This window comes from Nesoenas mayeri (genome assembly GCF_963082525.1).
Source record: "Nesoenas mayeri genome assembly, chromosome: 16".
Taxonomy (NCBI): Eukaryota; Metazoa; Chordata; class Aves; order Columbiformes; family Columbidae; genus Nesoenas; species Nesoenas mayeri.
Window position 1 is genome coordinate 10,649,695 of NC_137562.1, and position 21,830 is coordinate 10,671,524.

The 21,830-nt window shown below is 64.0% G+C and overlaps 3 protein-coding genes across 3 annotated transcripts; 1 reads left to right on the plus strand and 2 right to left on the minus strand.

Annotated features, from left to right (window-relative positions):
* Nucleotides 1-3,359: 3,359 nt before the first annotated feature.
* On the plus strand, nt 3,360-8,723 carry MYLK2 (myosin light chain kinase 2; the record flags this gene model as incomplete). Its single annotated transcript, XM_080354694.1, has 11 exons — nt 3,360-4,507; nt 4,621-4,949; nt 5,780-5,885; nt 6,102-6,195; nt 6,368-6,477; nt 6,588-6,729; nt 7,053-7,123; nt 7,343-7,471; nt 7,783-7,935; nt 8,082-8,214; nt 8,643-8,723. The coding sequence occupies 11 exons, from the start codon at nt 3,360-3,362 to the stop codon at nt 8,721-8,723; spliced, it is 2,496 nt and encodes an 831-aa protein (XP_080210820.1).
* Nucleotides 8,724-13,362: 4,639 nt separating this feature from the next.
* On the minus strand, nt 13,363-14,703 carry FOXS1 (forkhead box S1; the record flags this gene model as incomplete). The annotated part of the gene is made up of 1 exon (XM_080354651.1): nt 13,363-14,703. One exon carries the CDS (start codon nt 14,701-14,703, stop codon nt 13,363-13,365), a length of 1,341 nt encoding a protein of 446 aa, XP_080210777.1.
* Nucleotides 14,704-16,605: 1,902 nt separating this feature from the next.
* LOC308046730 (interferon regulatory factor 4-like) lies at nt 16,606-19,536 on the minus strand. The gene is made up of 8 exons (XM_080354736.1): nt 19,348-19,536; nt 18,738-18,927; nt 18,503-18,546; nt 18,115-18,217; nt 17,680-17,781; nt 17,202-17,597; nt 16,953-17,071; nt 16,606-16,836 (listed from the first exon to the last, which is right to left on the minus strand). The coding sequence occupies exons 1-8, from the start codon at nt 19,519-19,521 to the stop codon at nt 16,696-16,698; spliced, it is 1,269 nt and encodes a 422-aa protein (XP_080210862.1). The 5' UTR covers nt 19,522-19,536; the 3' UTR covers nt 16,606-16,695.
* Between the last annotated feature and the right edge of the window lie 2,294 nt (nt 19,537-21,830).

The following is a 21,830-nucleotide window of genomic DNA, read 5'->3' on the forward strand; positions in this document are numbered from 1 at the left end:
TCTTTGCCCACAAGTGAATCTTGTCTTGTAACAGTGCCAAACCATGGGCCACTCATCCTTCTCCTGCAGTTCCTTTACAGAACCACTCCCATGGCTCTGCAGTATCTGCTCTGAGATTTGCTCCCTCACATTGTCCCAAGGCCTGGACACCAACCCTGTCTCTCAGGTGATGTGTGACATTGCCAGTGCCTCAGGAGGGCTGGGGAGCTCCCAGCAGCTGCTCCAGCTCTCCTGGGAGGGTTTTATCCCACCTCCCACTGCACTCACTGGCCTGAGGAGGGGCCACGGCTGCTCCCCTCCCTGGCATGTGTCTGTGCTCCTTCCAGCCGGGGTTGTGGAGGGTGCAGAGCCATGGGCCGGCAGAGCGGTGGCGGCATGTGCCTCAAGTGACATTGGTGGCCTCCAGGTGCCTGGCAGCCCTCGGCTGGAGGAGGGGGGAGGCAATTCCAAGCTGTACCTTGGCGATGACAGTCAGTCAGCAGAGTCCCCACTGCCCCAGGCACGATGTCTCGCCAGTTATTCCTACCGGCATTTCCTGCAGAGGCCAAGCTGGGGGGACTCGCTCGCCATGGGAGCGGTGGCCACGCTGGGGACAGACAGCGCAGGTGTCATGGTACCCGAGAGCCAGAGATGCTTCAACATCTGCAGATACACAACTGTATTGGCACTGCTGGGTGAAGTCACGTGCCTGCTCCTGTGCAACCCCGCATGGTTCTCGTCACATTCCAGGTCCAGATCTCAGGCAGAGGGACACGTGCCAGAACAGGGGCACAGCCATGTCCCCATCCTCGTGTATCTCGCTCTCAATGCCACATATGAGACACGTGGCATTTTCTCGTGCACAGAAGCTGGTGGCTTGCTGGGAGCTGGGGTTTTACAACGCGGAGTGGGGCTGCCCCTGTCCCTGCCTCGAGGGTGTTGGGCTCTGCTCTCAAGGAACCAGCACCAGGATGAGAGGAAATGGCCTCAAGTTGCACCAGGGAAGGTTGGGGTTGGATCTTGGGAACAATTTCTTCCACAAAGGGCTGGAAGAGCTGCCCAGGGCAGTGGTGGAGTCACCATCCCTGGAGGAGTTGAACAGATATGGAGATGAGGTTCTCAGGGACATGTGTAGTGCCAGGGTTGCGTTAATGGTTGGACTTTGTGATCTTGAGGTTCTTTTCCAACCAAAGTGACTTTATGATTCTATGACACTTTTGCATCCTTCTGGGAGGTGCTGCAGGTGACATGAGTGTTGCTCCTGTGGTGGTGGCCTCAGCTCAGCCTTGCAAGTCCCAGGTGGGAGCAGCTGGGCTCAGGGCTGGGCAGGACTTGAGCTCCATGTGCCCATGGGATGGAGAGCTCGGGAACACAGACCTCAGCTCCTCTGTTTCTTTCCCTGATCCCCAAAATGCCTCATTTTGTTGAAGTGAGTCTTTTGACTGGTTCTGGAGCAGGCTGCAGCTGGTTCTGCCTCAGACCCCAGCAGTGGTGCCAGAGCTGGGGGTGCCCTCAGTGCCACATTGTGCCCCTGCAGAGCTGCTGTCCCCAGGGACTGACACCAGTGGGCAGAGCTGGCCAGAGCTCAGCAGCACTGGGGGCTGACACTGGCTGCGCTGGGCCACCATCCCCATGGGGTGACCAGTGGCCACTCTGTGTCACCTGTGGATGCCTTGGAAGCACTTGGACCCTGCCTGGTTGGCCAGGCCACCCCCATGGGACGTTTTTGGGGTGCTGCTGTGGCCAGTGTCCAGTCATGAGGCAGCTCTGTTCCCTGCCCCGTGTCTGCGTGTCCCTGGTCCGTGGGGACAGGGAAGAGTGGCGTGTCCTTTGAATGGGTTCCAGCAGCAACAGGTGCTGGGAAAGGCGAAGCGGGACGGCTCCCGCTGCTGTAAAGGATCCTCCTCTGCCCACACTAATCCGGCTCCGTTACACCCGGGATAGAAGGGGCTGCTCGCTCGGGCGCTGCCACAGTGCGGATGCTGCCGTCCTGACCGCCCGCTGTGCCAGGACACAGGTGAGGGGGCTGGGGGGTCCCCAGGGCTGTCCGCGTTGGGCACGACATGGGGGGTGCCAGGGAGAGCGGAGCCCCCAGGCCCATGAGGGACTTGTCTGTCCCTGTGGGGTCCACATGCTGAGCTGTGAGACAAGGGACTGCTCAGCTGGGAACCAGCTGCTTGTAGCTCCTATCCCAGTAAGACTGGCAAGTACCTCCCCTCTTACTGGGATGGTCACTGGTGGGTTTAGTCCAGGGCTGGGCTATCCTGGCCTCTGTGCAAGGGGGGTGTTTTGGGACAAGGTGATGGGAGGTGGCCGAGCAGGGACAAGAACTTGTGGAACGGGCAATGAGCTGGAGGGGACGTGGTGGCAGCTTGTGCTGGCAGCCTGTGTGGGTACATGGGCAGCAGCAGGTCTCCTTGATGGGGACTGCTTGGGCAGGAGCTGGGGTCACCACTGGGCAGGGGGACTGGCAACACTGGGACTGGGGGTCCCCGTGGCCCCTGAGGTCCCCATGGCCCCCAAGCTGCTGGTGTGGTTGGCAGTGGGCAGCGGTGGGGCCATGCGGGGATGCTCACCTCGCCTGATCCCCCCGCCAGCCTGGGGCTGGAGCTGCCATCTCCTGTCCCACCGTGGGGGGACTTACTCTTAAATTGTCACCCTAGCTGTGCTGGCTCTTTGCACGCCAGCCACCCCATGGCAGTGACAGGTGCCGGCGTCAAGCCATCGATCAGTCACCGTGTAGCAGATATAGAGGTCCACAATGGGACCAGCAGACACATGGGCACCCCAGCTCAGTACCACCAGCCCTGGGAGCTGCTGGCTGGGTGGTGGGGATGTGATTCCTGGTTTCTGGCTGTATAGCAGCAGCTTGTCCCTCTCCTGCATGTGCAGAATTGCTGCCCGTGTCCTGCTGTGCTCCTCTGTGGGGCATTGGGTCTGGGGACCCCTCAGCATTTCTCTTCTCCCCCGCAGGAGCCTCGCTGACCCGGGAGCCCCGTGGGGCAGCCACCTTGTGCCCCAGAGTCCCCATGGAGCGGGGCGGTGGGGTGGGCAGCATGCCTGGCACCGGGGGGGCTGGTGGCACAGCCTCCCCTGGAGCAGAAGCCAGCACAACCCAGCCGGTCCCAGCAGCTCCACAGGCTGCCCAGCCCCAGGCTGGGATGGCAGCACCCACGGAAGGGACAGTGGCGGCTGCCACTGGGGTGCAGGATGAAGGGAAGGACAAGGCTGGGCAGCAGAAGGCTCCGGCAGGTGCTGTGGCGCGGGATGGGGCACAGGCAGAGCCTGGGGAGGCAAAGCCTGTGGGAGCAGCTGGAGGAGGAAAGGTAGAGTCCACTGGGGAGATAACCCTGACCGCTCCAGAGCCCAGGGATGGAGGGATGGCAGCGGCAGGCAAGGAGGCTCCAGCTGTGCAGCATGGCAGAGGGACGGCAGCATCTGCTGAGGGGAAGGTGCTGGTGGCTGCTGAGGTTCGGGATGGAGGGAAGGATGAGCCTGGGAAGAAGGGTCCAGCTGTAGGAGAGCCCAAAGGAGGACAGGCAGAGCCTGTGGAGGGGAAGGGCCCAGCTACAGGAGAGGCTCAGGATGGAGGGAAGGACAAGCCCTCGAAGGATCAGGCCTCTGGTGGGTTAAAGGCTGAGGGTGGTGGGAAAGCGGAGCCTGTGGAGGAGAGGGCTCTGGCTGCAGCACAGGCAGCACAGGCAGAAGGAGAGAAGGTGAAACCTGGGGAGGTGACGACCTTGGCTGCACAACAGGCTCGGGATGGAGGCAAAGAAGAGCCTGCAAAGGATAAAATCACAGCTGCTGAAAAAGGTCAGGATGGAGGGAAGAAAGATGTAAAGGCAGAGAAAACCCCTGCTGATAAAAAGCCTGCAAAGGAGAAGGCTCCAGCTACTGTAAAGGTTCAGAATGGAGAGAATAAAGTAGCAAAGGCAGAAAAAGCCCCAGCTGCAAAAAAGGCACAAGATGGAGGCAAAGAGGAGCCTGCAAAGGAGAAAGGCCCAGCTCCTGCAAAGGAGAAGGTCCCAGCGGCTGCAAAGGCTCAGGATGGAGAGAAGGTAGCAGCAAAGGCAGAGAAAACCCCAGCTGCAAAGAAGCCTCAAGATGGAAACAAAACAGAGCCTGCAAAGGAGAAAGCCCCATCTGCTGCGAAGGTGCAGGACGGAGGGAAGAAAACTGCAAAGGTGGAAAAAAAACCAATTGCGTCAAAGGCTGAGAATGAAAGTAAAGAAGAGCCTGCAAAGGAGGAAACTCTGGCTGCTGCAAAGGAGAAGGTCCCAGCTCCTGTAAAGGCCCATGATGGAGAGAAGAAAGCTGAAAAGGTGGAGACCCCCATAGCTACAGCGGAGGCCGGGGCTGGGGGCAAGGAGCCCGTAGGAGCAGCAGCCACGGCTGCTGTGAAGGCTCAGGGTGAAGGAGACAAAGTGGCAAAGGTGGCGGGGATGCGGGAGCAGCAGCAGGCGAGGGCCTCTGAGCCACCCCGTCCAGCCCTGCTGCAGAGCCTGAGCTGTCCGGCCGCCTGCCAAAGGTACGCGCACCCCTGGGACGGAGTCCCCTCTCCTCCCTGCACCCGAGCAGCCCGGGGTCCCTCTGGGCTCAGGGGGCTGCTGGGCTCTGCTCCTCTCCCACTCCTGCTTGCAGGGAGGAGCCCCCCTCGCTGGAGGCAGCAGCGCTGGAGCCGATACAGGAGGAGACCCCGGCGGTGGAGCCGAGAGAGGGTCTGGCAGCGCCTGGCCCTGCCCTGCCAGCCCTGGGGGATGTGCAGCCCCTGGAGGCCCCCGGCCCCTCGGGGAGCGCTGACACCCCCCAGGAGAGGACATTGCCCGGTGCCCCGGGGCAGCCCCCCCATCCTGCCGGGGCCGCGGAGCAGCCTGGCCCCGGGGGTGAACCCTCCTCGACAGAGGCAGAGCCGCCTCCCAGCCCCTTCCTCACCCCTGATTTTGGGAAGGAAGATCCTTTCGAGATCCTGGGTAAGGCTCCGTGCTCTCTGCCCTGTCCTCGCACTCCGGGACCCTTTATGGGGTGGCAGACCGGGGTCCCCCATGGCCCTGCCTGCGCTTTCCCCCTACGCTGCTGCCTCAAGCTCTTGGCTCGTCGCCTGCCCGGTGGCCTCCGAGCTCCTGTTTCACTGTAAACAGGGCTAAAACTGTCGCGTCCCCTCCCCAGGCTCCCCCGCTGCAGGCTGGCACCGGCCCCAGGGCCGGGGTGCCCGCGAGGAAGAGGAGCCGGGGAGTGACAGCCACCGCCTGGCCGGTGGCAGGGGACAGCGTGTCCCCGAGTGCTGCTCCGCTGTCCCTGCGGGGATGGCACGGCTGGGGCTGCACCCTGCTGGGGGACAGTGGGGGGCCCGGCGAGGCCAGCGCCCGCTCTGGGGACGGGCTGGGTGCGGGGGACCTGTCCTGGGAGGACGGGAAGGACGTGGTGGCACCGAGGGGTGGTGGCCTGGAGAGGGCGAGCGTGACACGCGGGACGGTGGGGAGCGGCGGGCGGGGGCGGGAGCTATGCAGGAAAGTGCGTGCTGTGCAACTGGGCGATGCTGCGGGGCAGGGGCAAGGGACTCGGGGGTTCTGTGCGTCCCCCTGCAGCAGGCAGCCGGCAGACGCCCATTTGCAGCTGAGAAACACCGATTTCCAGCTGGGCACTTGGTTCCCGGCAGCACCCCACAGCCCTGAACTTGGCTGGGCTTTGCCACTGGGTTCCAGCCATCGTTGTGCCTTGGGGTAGGGGGTGCGTCCAGCCTGAGGCACCTCGGGGTTCCCAGCCGGGCAGCCCCCCTCTCACCCCTTTCCTCCCTGAGCAGATGACGTCCCCCCGCCACCAGCACCCTTTGCACACCGCATCGTCACCCTGCGGTCTACCAGCGTCAGCTCCCAGTATGACCTCAGCTCCAAGGACATCCTGGGGGGGTAAGGTGGGGTCCCGAGAGGGTGTGGGGTGACCGATGTTGCCCTGGCGCTGCCCTGAGCTGCCATCCAGCCCGGGCAGTGGTCCTGGGTCTCTGGGACCTCTCTCAGGCAGGATGGGTGCAGAGGGGAGTGTGGGGCAGCACCCCAGAGCCACGGGGGGCCCGAGCAACCAGGGTGGGTGATGGCATTGGCATCTCTCCCTATTTGCCTCCCCAGAGGCAAGTTTGGGGAAGTCCACACGTGTACGGAGAAGCAGACAGGGCTCAAGCTGGCGGCCAAAGTGATCCGGAAACAGGGTGCTAAGGACAAGGTGCGTCCAATGCCAATACGGTGGGCTCCTTCTGGCCATGGTGCCACCAGCAAGTGGCATGGCCATGAGGGTGGGTGGCAGTGCTGTGCCTGGTGTGTCCCTAGTGCTGTCGCACTGCTTGTCCCTGTGCTGGTAGCTGACACTCCACACTGCCATGGGGCTCCTTCTACAGGAGATGGTGTTGCTGGAGATCGATGTGATGAACCAGCTGAACCACCGCAACCTCATCCAGCTCTATGATGCCATTGAGACCCCCCGGGAGATCATCCTCTTCATGGAGTTGTGAGTGCCGGGGCAGCGCTGCAGGGTTTGGGTTGGGGGTCTGCAGAGTGGCCAGGAGGGGGACACAGGGCGGGGAGCCTCGGGTGACCTCGCAGTCCATCCCCGTGCAGTGTGGAAGGCGGAGAGCTCTTTGAACGAATCATTGACGACGACTACCACCTGACAGAAGTAGACTGTATGGTGTTTGTCCGGCAGATCTGCGAGGGCATCCGCTTCATGCACCACATGCGTGTCCTCCACCTCGACCTCAAGGTGCGGGACCAGGTGGTGATGGCAGGGGCTGGGGTGACAGTGGGTGACAGTGGCTGCTCGTAGTGATGGGGGAGGTCAGGGCGTGGGGGGGCAGTGGGTGTTTGCAGCTACCAAAGCTGGGAGCACCGTGTACTGGCCTGACCCTGCCATGCCCGTGAGGGTAGCATGTCCCTGGTACCAGCCAGCTATGGGAGGGGTGTCCGTGGGTCAGTATCACTTTGGCTCAGGTCAGAGACCCCCTGTCCTGCCCCTTCAGCTGCCAGACCCGCACTCTGGCGACGTCCCCTCTTGGCAGCAGGTCAATGGTCTCCCTGTCCCTACAGCCTGAGAACATCCTCTGTGTTACTGCCACTGGGCACATGGTGAAGATCATCGACTTTGGGCTGGCTCGAAGGTGCTGTCTCTCCCCGTCAGCTCTGTCCTCTCTCCCCATCTCACCCTTCAGCCCCCCACATCCCTGGGTTGTGGGGAGCCCCAGGACCCACTCAGGGCTGTGGCTTTGGCCCTGGCTCTCTCTGGCTGGCACAGGAGGGCTGGGGAGGGCAGCACCTGCCCGGAGACATTTGGGGGAGCAGCCTGTCCCCTCCTGCTGACTCACTCCCCACACTTCCAGGTACAACCCCCAGGAGAAGCTGAAGGTGAACTTTGGCACCCCTGAATTCCTCTCTCCCGAGGTGGTCAACTACGAGCAGGTCTCCTACTCCACAGACATGTGGAGCATGGGCGTCATCACCTACATGCTGTACGTAAGGGGTGCGGGGGGGCTGCCAGCACTGTGCCGGCCTGCGGGGCAGAGTCCCCCAGGCCTGGAGCCATCCCCAAACCACATGTGTGCTCCAGGCACCCAGATGCTGGGGGGACAGATGGGGCTGGGGGGAATAAGGGGGTCCGTGCCTGTAAGTGCAGGCAGGAGTGTAGCACCTCTACATGCCACCTCCCTTCTCCCTGCCTTGCTCCCTGGGGCACCCACAAGCCACGTTTGCTCTGTCCTGGGGGGTTTTGGAGGTGCCACAGCCTGAGGGCACCTGGCCCCTCACCCTCCTGCATCCCCAGGCTCAGCGGCCTCTCCCCCTTCCTGGGTGACAATGACACTGAGACACTCAACAATGTCCTGGCTGCCAACTGGTACTTTGACGAGGAGACCTTTGAGAGCATCTCCGATGAAGCCAAAGACTTTGTCTCAAACCTCATCATCAAGGAGAAGAGGTGCGGGGCCAGCAGCAGTGTGGGGGTCCTGGGGTGGGTTTCCCTGGAGCTGTGTGCAAGTTTTGGGGCTTTTGGGGGGCTGGAGAGGAGGGTGTCTGGGGGACAGGGGCTCAAGCAGGGGTGACCTGGGCTCCTCTTGTCCCCAGTGCCCGGATGAGTGCCGGCCAGTGCCTGCAGCATCCCTGGCTCAACAACCTGGCAGAAAAGGCCAAGCGCTGCAACCGCCGGCTCAAGTCCCAGGTGCTGCTCAAGAAATATGTCATGCGGCGGCGCTGGAAGGTGCGGGGCCAGCACGAGGAGGGGGTCAATGGCAGCTGCTGGGCCTGCCCACCTCTGCCCATCCCAGCAGATGGTGTTTGAGGTGGCTCTGTCTGTTTATGCTACTGGCAGCTGGGACACAAGGGCTGGGGACACCTGAGCCTGCAGGAAGGGCTCCCCAGCACCAAGGTCCTTATGTGGGTGAGACCTTCCTCAAGCGTAGGTGTCTTTGTGGTGGTTTCCCCAAGTGTACCTTTTAGGGATGGAAGGGGTGTCGGGACTGTGAAGGGGATGATCCCCAGCGTCAGCCCTGCACTGCCACCCCATGGCTGAGGGGGGTGCCTGGGCAGCTGCCCTCCCTCCCCAGCCCCAAGAGCAGGGTCTGACTCAGCCTCTGCAGTCGCAGCCCTCACAGTAGGATCAGCATCTCTCCTCTTCCCCTTTTACAGAAAAACTTCATTGGGGTGTGTGCTGCCAACCGCTTCAAGAAGATCACGAGCTCGGGCTCGCTGACGGCGCTGGGTGTCTGAGCAAGGGCTCCCGGGGAGCCTGAGCTGCGTGTCAGCCAAGGCTGGAGAGGAGCCACTCATGAGGGTCCCACATCACTCTCGCTCCTGGATGGCACCAGGGCCTTGCTGGAGTCTTTGCTTCACACCGCAGGGGCCGGGGGCCTGGAGCTGTGTAGCCCCCTCCCTGCCCATGCTGCTGCCTGGTGGCTGCTCTGGACTCTGGGGTGTGTGCTGTACCCCTGCTCTGTGTCACTGCCACCATGGGTCCTGCTCTGCTATGTCCCCCGGGCTGCTACCCTGCCCTGGCACCCAGCAGCTGCGGGACTGCTCCAGGCCAGGGCCCCCACAGGGCTCTCTGCCTGCACCTGCTGCTGTGGAGCTGCTCTGCCGAGCTCGTCCCACCCCCGGTGCCATTGCTGTGCCAGGTGGCTGCTGGCAGTGCCCTCCAGGAGCTCCAGCCCTCCCTCTGCCCATCCAGCTCCTGTTGGGATTTCCTCGGACTGCGCGGCCGCTCCTCAGCGCTGGTTTCCCATCCCATCCCTGGCCCAGCTACATGGTGCCTGACCCGCAGCACCTTGGCTCTTCTCCCTTTCCCGGCCTCGGAGCAGCAAGGCCACGCTGGCGCGAGCCGCCCTGCACCCTCACTGCTCCCTTGGACCCAGGATTTGTGCGTTCTGCCTGTAAATGCCGCAGCCCTGCCCTCACTGGCACTGGACCCTGAGCTGCCCAATCTCCCTGCCCGGTGTGGGGATGCTGGGGGGCAGGTGTGGACCCTCACCCTGGCGCTTTGGCACCGGAGCCAGGGCTGAAGCATCTCCTCCCTGGTGAGGTGTGCGGGAGCGGAGCTGGCCCCGAGCTGCTGCTTGCACAGGAAGAGAGGAAGTGGCGAGGATGATTCCAGCAGCATCCCCAGCTGGGAGCCAGCAAGGGAAGAAGGAGGCTTTGTGTTCATCCTGCCCTCCCTGCCCTTCGGCTCTGCCAGCAGGGGAAAAACACAACCTCTGCTTCACCCGGCCCCGCCAGATCACGATGAGCGAAGCGGCCTAATGCACAGCAGCTGGACCGCGCTCCTGCGAGCATCGCTCCGGCCCGACCACCAACGCACAGGAACTGCCTCGGCCGCCAGCTCCCCCCGCTGTGTGCGGGGGCTCCCGGGGACCGGCCAGCCTGGGGGAGGCAGGTTCTGCCCCTGCTCCTCTGCCCTCATCCCCTTCCCTCTGCTCGAGCCCATTGGGGCTCCCCAGGCTTTGCAGCTTCCAGCCGTGCCTGCTGTAAGAGGGGATGGAGGGGTCTCCATGCCCCCAGTTTTGGCTTTTGCCATGGCTGAGCGCCCCCCACGGCAGGGCTGTGTGTTTGCTCCAGGGCTGCCTGTGCCCTCTGCCTGCTGGAAAAACCCTGGGGACAGACAGGGGGAGGCACAGGCCCCCTGGCTGCAGCAGATGAAGGGGCTTCAGGCTCATTCCCACCAGTCAGGGGACACGGCTTGCCGGGCCATGCCCAGCTCTCGTCTTCTTGTAAATAAATGTACAGGTCTGCCCGCAGGCTGCACCTGCCCCTGGGGGCTGCTCCTGGCCCCCTCCCTGAGCCACTGCTCCCTCCTGCCTGCAGCAGCTGTGCAGGCGCAGTCTGAGGGCTGCAGATAAACCCAGAGGGGACGGGAACCAGTGTCTTGTCCCTGGGGCAGAGGGTGGGAGCGGGTCCTGCTCTGCTGTGTGTGTGGGGGACAGGGACCCCCTGGTGCATCCCAGGCAGGGTTGTACGGCTCATGGTGCTGGGAGGGGGATCCAGTCTCTGCACCCTGCGACCAACTCTGAGCACCCCAGTGTGCTGGGGGAAGAGGGAGGAATGGATGGATGGACGGACAAGTGGATGGGCAGAGGTGTCCTCACAGCTTAAGCCTGTGCTCTCATGGGGTGGGATGCCCAGGCGAGGGCTGGTGGGGGCCAGTGGCAACCTGCCCTGGGGGCTGCAGCCAGCCCCGAAGCAGTTAACCCCGTGGGCGTCCCTCCCGGCCGCTTCCTGCCGCAGCCCTTGGCCGGTTCCTGTCGGTGACCACCCCGCAGGCCTGGACGCCAGTGCAGCCCCATCTGGTTTGAGTTACACTCCGCAGCGGTGACGTCTCCTTCCTGTCTGGCCCCAGGAGCTGCGTGTCGCCCCAGCGGCTCACGGGGGCTGCAGAGCCCCGGTGCAGGGTGGCCCACGCAGCTCCCAGACGGGCTGTCACCCCTGGATGCTCCTGGCCCCCCAAGCCACCCAGATGATTGGATCCTGAACACAGCCCTGTGTGTGCACAGGGATGCATGGGCACCCCTGGTGCCCTGAGCACAGGGTAGGGGACCCCCACAGCCCAGTTTGGCTTCCCCAGCCTGCCCCCTCTCTCTCCCCAGCACCCCACAGTGACACCTATGGTGCCTCCACGGGGGCTAGAGCAGCTGGGCTGTGGGGCTGACACCCTCGGAGCAGCTGTGGTCCCATCCTGTGCTCCTGGCCGAGAGGCGGGATGGGGATCGAGAGCATGCAAAACCCCAGGAAGGAGACCCATCCTGCTGGGACCGATGAACATGGTGACAGGGCTGGTCACAGCACCAGCAGTAGCACCCTGTCCCACCCTTCTTGTAGGGGGTACTTGTGCCCCCCCCAAGACACACAGCACGGTCTGGGGTGTGCGTGTGTGTCCCCAGCATCCACCACAGAGCCCCAAGTGCTTGCACGGAGCAGCCCCTCTCCCCCACCCCTGCTTGCACCCCATCCCCGTGGCACCCCTTTGGGCAAGACGCCTCCCAGGCACAGGGAGCGGGCAAGCAGGCTGGGGGCCAGGCCACCCACCGCGGCCGGCTGCGAGCCAGAGAGGAGGCAAGGCAGGGAGAGCGGCGAGTCCATTCCGGGAGCACCAGGAGAGCAGCCGGTCCTGGTCTGCACGCCCAGGTGGTGGGGATGGTCAGGCTCTGCAGGACGGGGTCCCCATCCCCAGGGGCTGCGACTCAGGGGGTTGGGATGCACCATGCAATGCCACGATGCTCCCAGTGCTGGGATCCCCACCCAGGGCATCGCCAGAGCTGCATGTTCCCAGAGGTGGCGGGAGCCGGGCGGGCGATGGGTCTGGCCACGCTGCGTGGGAACCAGACAGCCCCTGGGCACGGCTGCGACTCCGCTTCCTCCCGCGCCCCCGGGGACTGTGAAGGAGGGGGCTGAGGTCAGAGCGCTCGCCGCTGCCGCGCCAGAGACGCCAGCATGATCTAGATGCTCAAATATTGTTTTCCACTGAGGAGGGAGAGAAAAAAAAAGGGAGAAAAGAGAGACCTGGGGCTGAGTGGCTGTCCCTGCTCTGGTGATGATGAAGGGCGGCCCCCCCTGCCCTGCCTGGGCCTGGGATGTGGCCATGGCCCAGCAGCGGCTGTCTGGGGGCCGATAACAGGGCTGACGCGGCCGCGGTGCTGCTGGTCCCTGAGTGACGCCAGCACTGTCCCTCGGTGCCAAGGCAGCCCCCGCAGAGACCCCTGGGACTGGCCAGGCTGGGGTCCCACTAGCCTTGCGGGGCTGGGGAGTGCTCTGCCCATAGCATGGAGAGCCCCACCAACTCAGCGTCCTCCCGCTGTGCCCACCCTGGGGCTGGCTGTGCCGTGGGGTCTGGGCATTGCTGCTCCTGGAGGCCAGCTCCCAGCCCGGGGGGGCAGGCCGGGGGCACAGGCATAGGTGCAATATCCGACTTTGCCAGCATTGCTCTGGCCCCGCTCCAGTGCTGCAGAGGTGCTGGCCTGGGTGTCCTGGCAGTGCCAGGTCCCAGCCTGGGGCTGCGCGGGGATCTCTGCCCACTCCAGTCCCCCCCAGCTCAGCCAGCCAGGGCAGGTTCTCGTGCCCAGCCCAGTGCAGCAGCGGTGACTCAGCCAGTGCCTCCTCACCAGCAGCCGCCCGGCATGATTCAGGTCGGAGGAATCCACTTTCTCCAGCCATTCCCACCACAGCCGTGGCCCCTGGCACAGCCCAGCTCTGGGGGTGCCCCAGCCTCGGGGTGTCTGCTCCCCCTGAGCAGGGACACAAAGGAGAGGGAGACCTGTCCCCTCCAGCACAGAACCCCAATGTTGTGCCCCCACCCCACGAAGCCCCCGCACTCCTCTCCAGAGGCTCCCCAGGGCCTCTGGATGCACAAGCAGGACCACACGCTGAGGCTGGTGCCAGTCCTACTACATGTGGCACTCGGGGCAAAGCCGGGCACCTTGAGTGGTCCTGGGCACAGGGAGGCAGCGGTGGGACCCTGCAGGGGTTCACTCCTGCCACAGGCTGTCCCCCTGCCCCTCGCGGTCGAGGTTTCTCCCTGCCACCTTGGGACAGGGCTTTGGGGGCTCCTGGCTAGCATCACAGCAGGACCCTGTCCCCAGCATCTCTCAGGGATGCAGGACTGGGATGCGGGTGCCCTGACCCTGGCTGTGACCCTCACCCCACGGCCTCACCATCCAGCCAGTGAACACCCATGAGGGGTCCAGCGGGGAGGAAGGGTGCACTGCGTGGCCTTGGAAACGTGTGTCCCCCAGCCAGCACCGGGGGCAGAGCTCCCCAGCTCACCTTGCCTGCTGCCCACCCGGAGCAGGCGCAGAGACGACAGAAGCAGCATTCAGGAATGTTCTTTATTCAGTGCTGGGGGTCTCCTGGTGGGGCCAGTCCCTCACTCAAAGAAGAACATGCCAGGTGTCCGGTAGAGGCAGGGGGGCAGCCCCAGAGCGTAGCCGTTGCCCCCCTGCAGTGGGATCGCACCCCCCAGCCCCCATGGCTCCTTCTGCTCGCCAGCCCGTGGCCCCACGGCCCCGAAGGGCGGCTGGCGGGGGGCAGCTGGGGCTGGGGGGGCCGTGGCCAGGAGATGCTCCAGTGCCGCACCACATGGCCGCTCCTTCACGCAGAAGCTCAGCGCCTGCACCCGGCACTGGTAACTGCCACCCAGCGTCTCAGGCCCTGGCCGCCCAAAGGAGCCAAAAACGGGCAGGGGGGCCTGCGTGTAGCCCTCCCCCTCCAGGAAGCAGGATGAGGGGGCCTTGCCCGTGCCCAGGAGGGTGCCAGGGAACGTGGGGGACACCTGCCCAAAGGGCTGACCTGCCCCCAGCCCAGGGGCAGCTGCCTCCTCACCCACCAGCTGCCCCGGGGGGGTGCATGGGGGGGCCGGGGAGTCCTGCGGGGGGTCCCTGGGCTGGGAGGGCAGCAGGGTGGGCAGCAAGGTGGGGTGCGGCACTGGGTGCTCGCTGGGCAGCGGGTACTGACCTGGCCGGGGCAGCTGCAGCGCGGCCGGCAGCCCCCCAAAGACAGTCTCCTTGGGTGGGCGGCTCTCGGGGGGGGCGAAGAACGGCCCCTTGGGCTGTGGCGCATCTGGCAGGTACAGGCAGGGCTGCCTGGCCTTGGGTGGCTGCCGTGGGGCGTAGGGCTCAGCACATCCCAGCACCCCGGCATCCTCCGGCAGTGCTGGGGGGCTCAGCATGTTCCCCGTGGGCGCTGGTGAAGTGTAGCCCCCCTCCGCTTTCCCCTCCTCGGGCAGTGGGGTGGCTGGTGGCCCCCGTGCCCGGTGCCTGGGGGGCTTCCCGCGCCCCTCATCCCCCTCGTTGCCTGGTGCGTCCTGGAGACCCCTTTTCCTGGTGAAGCGTCGGCGGCGTCGCAAGAAGCTGCCATTCTCAAACATGTTGTAGCAGTCAGGGTCCAGGGTCCAGTAGTTGCCCTTGCCTGGCTTCTTGTCGTCGCGGGGCACCTTGACGAAGCACTCGTTGAGGGACAGGTTGTGGCGGATGCTGTTCTGCCAGCCCTGCTTGTTCTCGCGGTAGAAGGTGAAGCGGCCCATGATGTAGCGGTAGATGCCACTGAGCGTGATGCGCTTCTCGGGCGCGCTCTGGATGGCCATGGTGATGAGAGCGATGTAGCTGTAGGGTGGCTTGGTGGCCTCAGGGACAGGGAAGGGGCCACCGGCCGGCTCGGGAGCCGGTGGGCTGCGCAGTGCCATGTCACCGACAGGGATGTCCGGCTGCATCCTCCTGCCGCCCACGGCCCTGCCGCGTTGCTGCCGCTCCCGCTCTGCTGCATGGCCCCGGCACGGCCCGTTAAAACCCGCCAGCGGCCCAGCCTCCCGCGCCGGCCAGCGAGGGGGCGGCCGGCCCCTCCTCCCCGGGGCTGTCCAGGGCGGAGCGGGGCTCCAACGTCCAGTGCTGGTCCCTGCGGACAGATGGAGGGACGTTCCGCCAAGGCCTGCGGCCAGCAGCCAGCAACTCCGGGGCTGGCAGAGGTGGGCAGCGCTGGCCAAGCCTCGGGCATGGCCCCTGGCCCCTACGGCCCCTCTTCCCACGGGAGGTTCCCACGACCTGGATCTCATCCTGTCCTGCCCACGGTCGTGCTGGGGATGGGGGGGCCGAGCCGGGTGCTGCTGGCAGTGCTGGGGCTGCTGCAGCCCTCAGCTCCCCTCCCTTCCCCTGCCCACCCGTGCCACAGCCGTCGTGCCCAGGTTGGGCTTGTGCTGGATCCTGTGTGCTGTGCTGGATCTCTGTGCTGTGCCAGGTCCCTGCACCCTGCCCAGCCTGGATGTGGCCCCCAGGGCACAGCATGGCCCCCATATCCCAGGAGCCCCTTCACCCCACTCACCAGGGGAAAGTGAGGCACGGGCAGCAAGTGCCTTTGGGACAGGCTCCCACGCTCTCCAGCTACAGGCTGGAGAGTTGGGCGGGGAATAACCTAATGAAATTTAACAAGGAAAAGTGTAGAGTCCTGCATCTGGGCAGGAACAACCCCAGGTTCCAGTATCGGTTGGGAAATTACATATTAGAGAGCAGTGTAGGGGAAAGGGACCTGGGGATCCTGGTGGACAACAGGATGACCATGAGCCAGCACTGGGCCCTTGTGGCCAGGAAGGCCAATGGCATCCTGGGATGTATTAGAAGGGGGGTGGTTAGTAGATCAAGAGAGGTCCTCCTTCCCCTCTACTCTGCCCTGGTGGGACCCCATCTGGAATATTGTGTCCAGTTCTGGGCCCCTCAGTTCAAGAAGGACAGGGAACTGCTGGAAAGGGTCCAGCGTAGGGCAACCAAGATGATTAAGGGAGTGGAGCACCTCCCTTATGAGGAAAGGCTGAGGGAGCTGGGTCTCTTTAGTTTGGAGAAGAGGAGACTGAGGGGTGACCTTATTAATGTTTATAAATATATAAAAGGTGAGTGCCATGAGGATGGAGCCAGGCTCTTCTCGTTGGCAAACAATGATAGGACAAGGGGCAATGGGATCAAGCTGGAACACAAGAGGTTCCACTTAAATTTGAGAAGAAACTTCTTCTCAGTAAGGGTGACAGAGCACTGGAACAGGCTGCCCAGGGGGGTTGTGGAGTCTCCTTCTCTGGAGACATTCAAGACCCACCTGGACATGTTCCTGTGCAACCTCACTTAGGCGTTCCTGCTCCAGCAGGGGGATTGGACTAGATGATCTTTTGAGGTCCCTTCCAATCCAGAACATACTGTGATACTGTGATACTGTGACAGCAGAGCAGCTAATGGGCACCTCACCACTGCCTGCACCCCTTGCCAAGGGGCTGGGGACCATGGACAGGAGGGACTCATGCATGGCAGCGGATCAGCTCACGCTCTGCCCCAGCTCAGCTCCCCCAACAGCCCATGTACCCCTCGGACCAGCACCAGCCCCCCCACGCCAAAGCCAGCAGCACTGAAACACAGCCTTTATTTCTGAGGTTCGCAAACAGCGAGTCCTGGCAGTGCAAGGCGTGAGGATGGATGGAGCTGGCTCTGCCCTGGCTCACCGAACAAGCACACAGCAAATCCCACTCGGCTGGCTTCCAGGGAATAAATACAGGCTTTTGTGTGGGGGCAGCAGCATCACCTCCCAGCCCACCCATGTCTTGCCCTGTGGCACTGAGCACCCTACATGTGCCAGCTCAGGGGCTCACAGCCGGAGTGGGGCCGTGGTGGGGCAGAGCATCCTGCTCCCAGGCTTCATCATGACTGGGTTCTCCCGCCACCCACTTGGCTCAGGGCTGGCAGAGCTGTTTGAGGACGCGGATGATGTGGCTGGAGGCACCAGGGGCGCAGGGCTGAGGGGAGTCTCGGAGCAGCATCGGCCCCATGCGCTGGGCGTGATGGAAGAGCTCCCGCGCAAACACTGGCTCCACCTGTGGAGGGACAGAACTGACGGAGGACGAGCACAGGTCCGCATGTCCCCAAGGCCGTGATGGCCCCAGCACCCGGCACACGAATGCCGCCAGCGCCAGCCCCACTGCATACTCACATGGGCCATGATGAGCTTCTGGAAGTGGCTCCTGGTGCTGGTGGGATACTCCTCTCCAAAGCACAGGTGGATCTGGTACTGCGGTGCGGGCTGCCCGTGGCTCAGGTACCCCCGCAGCTCTGCAAGACACCAAGGGGACATGGGGTCCCCACAGCCCCGAGCAGGACCTGTCCCCATCCCTGGGGGATCAGGGGCTCGCAGGACTGGGGCCGGCAGAGCCATGTGCCCAGGGCGGCAGGCGGCACTTACGCTGCAGGAACTGCTGCGTGTCCAGCAGCTTGTAGGTCTTCTCCCTCTCCAGCTTGTTGGGCCAGTCCCTGTGCGGGGCCAGTGGCCCGTTCCAGTACACCCTGCCCTGGCACTGCCGCTTCATGAAAACACCCTCAGGTGCGACCCACAGCAGCACCCCCCGCTCCAGGTGGGGCAGGAGCCGCTCCAGCACAGTGGTCATGCCGGCTCCCCGGCCAGTGCCACCCAGTGCCCGTGGCGGGGGGAACTCGATCTGCTCCATGCAGGAGGGGCCGTAGAGGCGCTCGCTGTCAGCCAGTACAGCACGGGAGGTGATGCGGCAGCCCTCGGCCGTGCGGGTGGTCACCTCCTTCACCAGCACGTCACAGTAGTAGAGGCGGACGTGGAGCCAGCAGTCTGGAGTGAGGGGAGGGTCAATTTGTGGGCAGCCTGGCTGGAGGAGACACCCAGGGCACTGCCCGGCCATCGCGGATCCTACCTGAGTGGTTGACGTCCTCCACAGGAACATAGGACATGGGTCCAGGGAAGAGATGGCCATGAGTTGGGTTCCAGCCATAGAAAACTCCCCTCACGTGGTACCCTGGGCGAGGGAGAGACAAGGTGGCAAAAGGACACAGGCAGCTGTCCCCAGGGGTTCCTGGGTGCCGTCCCAGCCCCAGGCTCTGGGCCAGGTGTGCAGCAAGGTTCTTCCCGCTGCTGCTGTTGGTTACTGGGCCTTGCTAAAGCCCATAAGCACATGATCAGGTGGCATCACTCTGGAGCAGGCAGAGAGCCCCCAGCCCTGGTTTCCAGCCCCACCAGCACTGCTGGCACAAGGGACGGGGTGCAGGGCTGCGGAGAGCAGGGTCGCTCCTGCTGGGCAGCATGTGATCCCTGCCCCCAGCACTGTCCCACTGACGGGGACCCTCCTCACCTCGCTCAGCTGGGTGGGTAGAGAGTAGAGGCAGCGGAGACACGTGGCACGTCTCCATCGTGCCCTTCTGGTTCTCCTCCTCCAGGCTCCTCGTGGTGCTGGCCTGGGGCAGAGAGCGGCTGCAGTGAGGGCTGGGCTGGCAGTGGGGAGCCCTGAGCAGGTCCTGCCCCCACCACAGGGCCCTGTGTGCCAGCAGATCCCCTGCCTCGGTCTGTGGCACAGGGGACCCGCAATGATGCTCAGGGGACCCAGCTGCCCAGCGGGATGGATGCAGGCAGCGTGCAGGCAGGGGAGCAGCCAGCGAACAAGGGGGGATTTGGGGCTCCCACCTCCTCCGGCCCGCAGGCAGCTCCCGCGGCAGATGGAAGGGGATGGGGGGCTGGCTCACCTGCTGATCCTCTCCAGCTGGGGACTGTGTGTCACTGTCCTTCTCTGGGGAGAGCAAGGAAAACCAGCTCAGCTCCTGGCCAACAGCAGAAACAGCCCCCAGGAAGGAGCCTGGCTGCCCAGGACACCCAGGGAGGAAGAGGAGTAGGGAGGAAGGGTGATGTCTGCAGGACACAGGGCTCGGGGCAGGCATCAGCCCCAAGTGTCGTGCAGGAGGAGAGACGGCAAGAATGTACCTGCATCCCGGGTGCCCTCGGACACAATCTGGTACACCTTGTAGGGCTCAGAGATGTCCAGCTGGCTCCGCTCAGGCACCTCCTGGAAGTCGGTGCTCTTGTTGAGGGCACAGCGGAGACGTGTCTTCCAGGTGGAGGGGTCAGCCTTGTCCGTCCCCTCGTGGTACTTGCCCTTGTAGATGGCCCAAGCCTGCCAGAAAGAGGGTGCCCTGTGCTGCAGGAGCTGCCCACACACCAGCCCCCTGCTCTGCTGTCCAAGGGGGGTCACAGGGATACAAGTCCCCTGGGGGTGGGTGGGGGGCAGTGGGGAGCCATGGCTGTGTGTCCTGGGGGGCTGCAGGGAGCTGGGTGGTGGGGCATCCCAGGGGGACACACAGAACTGGGTGGAGGAGTCCCAGAGGAGCACATGAAGCTGAGCAACAGGGAGCCCGAGGGGTTTGCACTGAGTTGGAGGGGGTGGGTCTCAGGGGTGTGCATGGAGTCAAGTGGGGGTTCTTAGGGGTGCACATGGAGCTGAGTAGTGGGCAGCTCCAAGGGTGCACACGGATCTGGGTGGCGGGTCCCGGGGCTGCTCCCCGGGGCAGGAAGGGTCCCGTGGGGCTGGGGGTACCTTGAAGAGCGCGGCGTCCTGCTGCTGCCGGTAATCCTGCTTGGCCGCGTGTTTCCAGGGGATGCGGAACAGCGTCCGGTGCCGGTTCTCCCAGCGCAGCCCCGGGTACCGGCCGCTGTCGATCTGCGCGATCAGCCACTCCTTCAGCCGCATGGGTCCCCCCGGCTCCGCCATGGCGGCCCCGGCCCCGCCGCCCCGAGGGAACGTGCCGGGGCGGCGAAAGCGAAAGCGCGGAGCCGACTTTCGCTTTCCCTTTCCCGCCTGACGCTGCCGGGTCTGGCTCGGCCGCCAGCCCGGGGAGCGGGGGGAAGGACACGGGGCTGCCCACGGGAGAGGGGACAGGCACCTTGCACCCATGGGAGAGGGTACAGGGCTCTGGGTGCTGAGCTGAACGGACAACGGGTGAGAAGGGCCGAGATGAGCCGTGCCAGAGGCTGCCGGAGGCTGGCGAGGAGCTTGATTCATCCCGCGGGCCCCGGGGCTCCCGGCAGGAGCCGTCCCCGCCGAGGAGGCACAGCACCCGTGATCACGGCACTTCTGGGCACTGGCCTTCCCACACCTCGGGAAACGGCTTCCCGTGTCCACACTGCTCTGAGGGGAGGTGGGTGCAAGCGCTGGTGCACATGGGTGAGATGGGTGCCAGCGCCTGGAGAGGGCTGGGCCCATCGCAGGGTCTCATCCCTTTCACTCCCAGCTGGCTCCCCAGCATCCTTGCTCAATGCCACAGCTCCCAGGAGGGTCTGTCTGTCTCTCTTCCAAGCTCAGAGCCCAGCTCCGTTGTCCTTTCAGGAGGAAGAGGGATTTCACCCGAGGGGGCAGGGATGGAGCTGGCTGGTGCCACGCACCACCTGGCTGCCCTTGCAAAGGGCTGTGCTGGAGCAGGGCTGGCGGTGTGACCCCCCTTGCAGCAGGGCATGGCCCGGGTGGGCTTTACGGTCTGGGGTCATTGGGCCACCCCGGCGTGACACTGCTGCTGGTTCCTCCGTCACCACTGCAGAGCCGCGTGTCACCATGTGGGGAAACCCGGCTCCTCTGCCCACCGGGTCTCCTTTGGCAGCCTGCTGGGTTTCCTTTCCAGCTCTGAGTCACAGAAAGTCAGTTCTCGTCAGGAGAAGAGATGAGGCTGCTCAGGGCTGCAAAGCCTCGGAATGAATAAGCAGCAGCACAGCGCCTGGCCCCGGGCTTTCCCGCATGGTACCAAGGCCACATGGAGGCACACGGGTGTACAAGCCAGCCATGCTGGCACGGGTTTGCTCTCCTTACCGAGCCTATCCTCGGTTTCTTTACCCCAGAGCAAAGCCAATCCACCTTGCCTGCCCTGCCCGCCCCTCTCCTGGGTACGGGGCCACTGATAACCAGGGATCTGCCTGCAGTGCTGCTGTCCCTGCCTGGGAGGAGGAGGAGGCAGTGGTGCCAGCACTACAGCTCTGAGCACGGGGAGATGGAGGAGGCCCGGTTTTGGGAGGGGGAGAGGGGCAGCAAGTAGAACCCCCAGCCCAGCCAGCGCTGGGTCATGCTCACTGGTGCTGCCACTCGCGGGTGCAGCCGTGGCCAGGCTGGTGCTGGCGGCTCTCGGGGCGGTGCAGGAAGTTGCTCCGCTCTCTGCATCACACCAGTGACACGGGGATTTCCAGCGGGCTGTGCTGCCATCAGGGCAGCGTCCTGGCCCCTCCTCGCCCCAAGTCTGGGCAGGTCAGGGGCCGCATTCCAGGACGGACCGACCCTTTGAGGAAGATCCGCATGTCCCCATTCAGCCTCGGGAATCGTACGGTGGCGAGGGGTCATTGCACAGCAGCTCTCCAGGGTTTGCACAGATTACAGCCAAGGCTGGGAGATAATCGTAGCCACCGGCTCGTTCGCCAGCCCCAGCCCGACAAGATAAGCCTTTTTCAGCAGGGGATTTCATCTGGTGTGACAGCCATGTGGTGACGCACAGGACCCATGGGATCTAATTACCCGGCATCAGCAAAGAGCTATTTCCCTGCTGTGCTGCTCCCTGCATGGGGAAGGCAAAGCGGCTTAACCCTTAAACTTTTTATGCCAAAATGTGCTTCAAAAGGAGTAAAACATTAACCCACAGCTAACCCTGCACTCACCCAGGTTTTTCAAGTTGTGCAAAATGGATCTGCCAAAATAAATAGATTTTGCAGTGCTGTAAAGCTGGGCTGGAGATACCATTGCCCTGTGTATGGCCTTGCCATGGGTTTACAATGTGAACAGAAAAACTCTGGATGTAAACGCCTCTGCCCAGGGGTGGCAGGGATAAGGGCGACCGCAGAAATTTGCTCTGGCTCCCTGCAGGGGAAATGCTGATGACCCAGCTGGGCAGCTCCAGCATCTTCCACACCTGGGAAAGGTGTAAATAGGACAGGGCTGGGGAGGAGTTGGGGTCAGGCTGCCATTGTTCCTAGTGCCTGCAGGCTCCTGGACTCCTGCTGGTGCTTCCAGACCTGGTGAGTGCCGAGGCTGTGGTGAAACAGGCT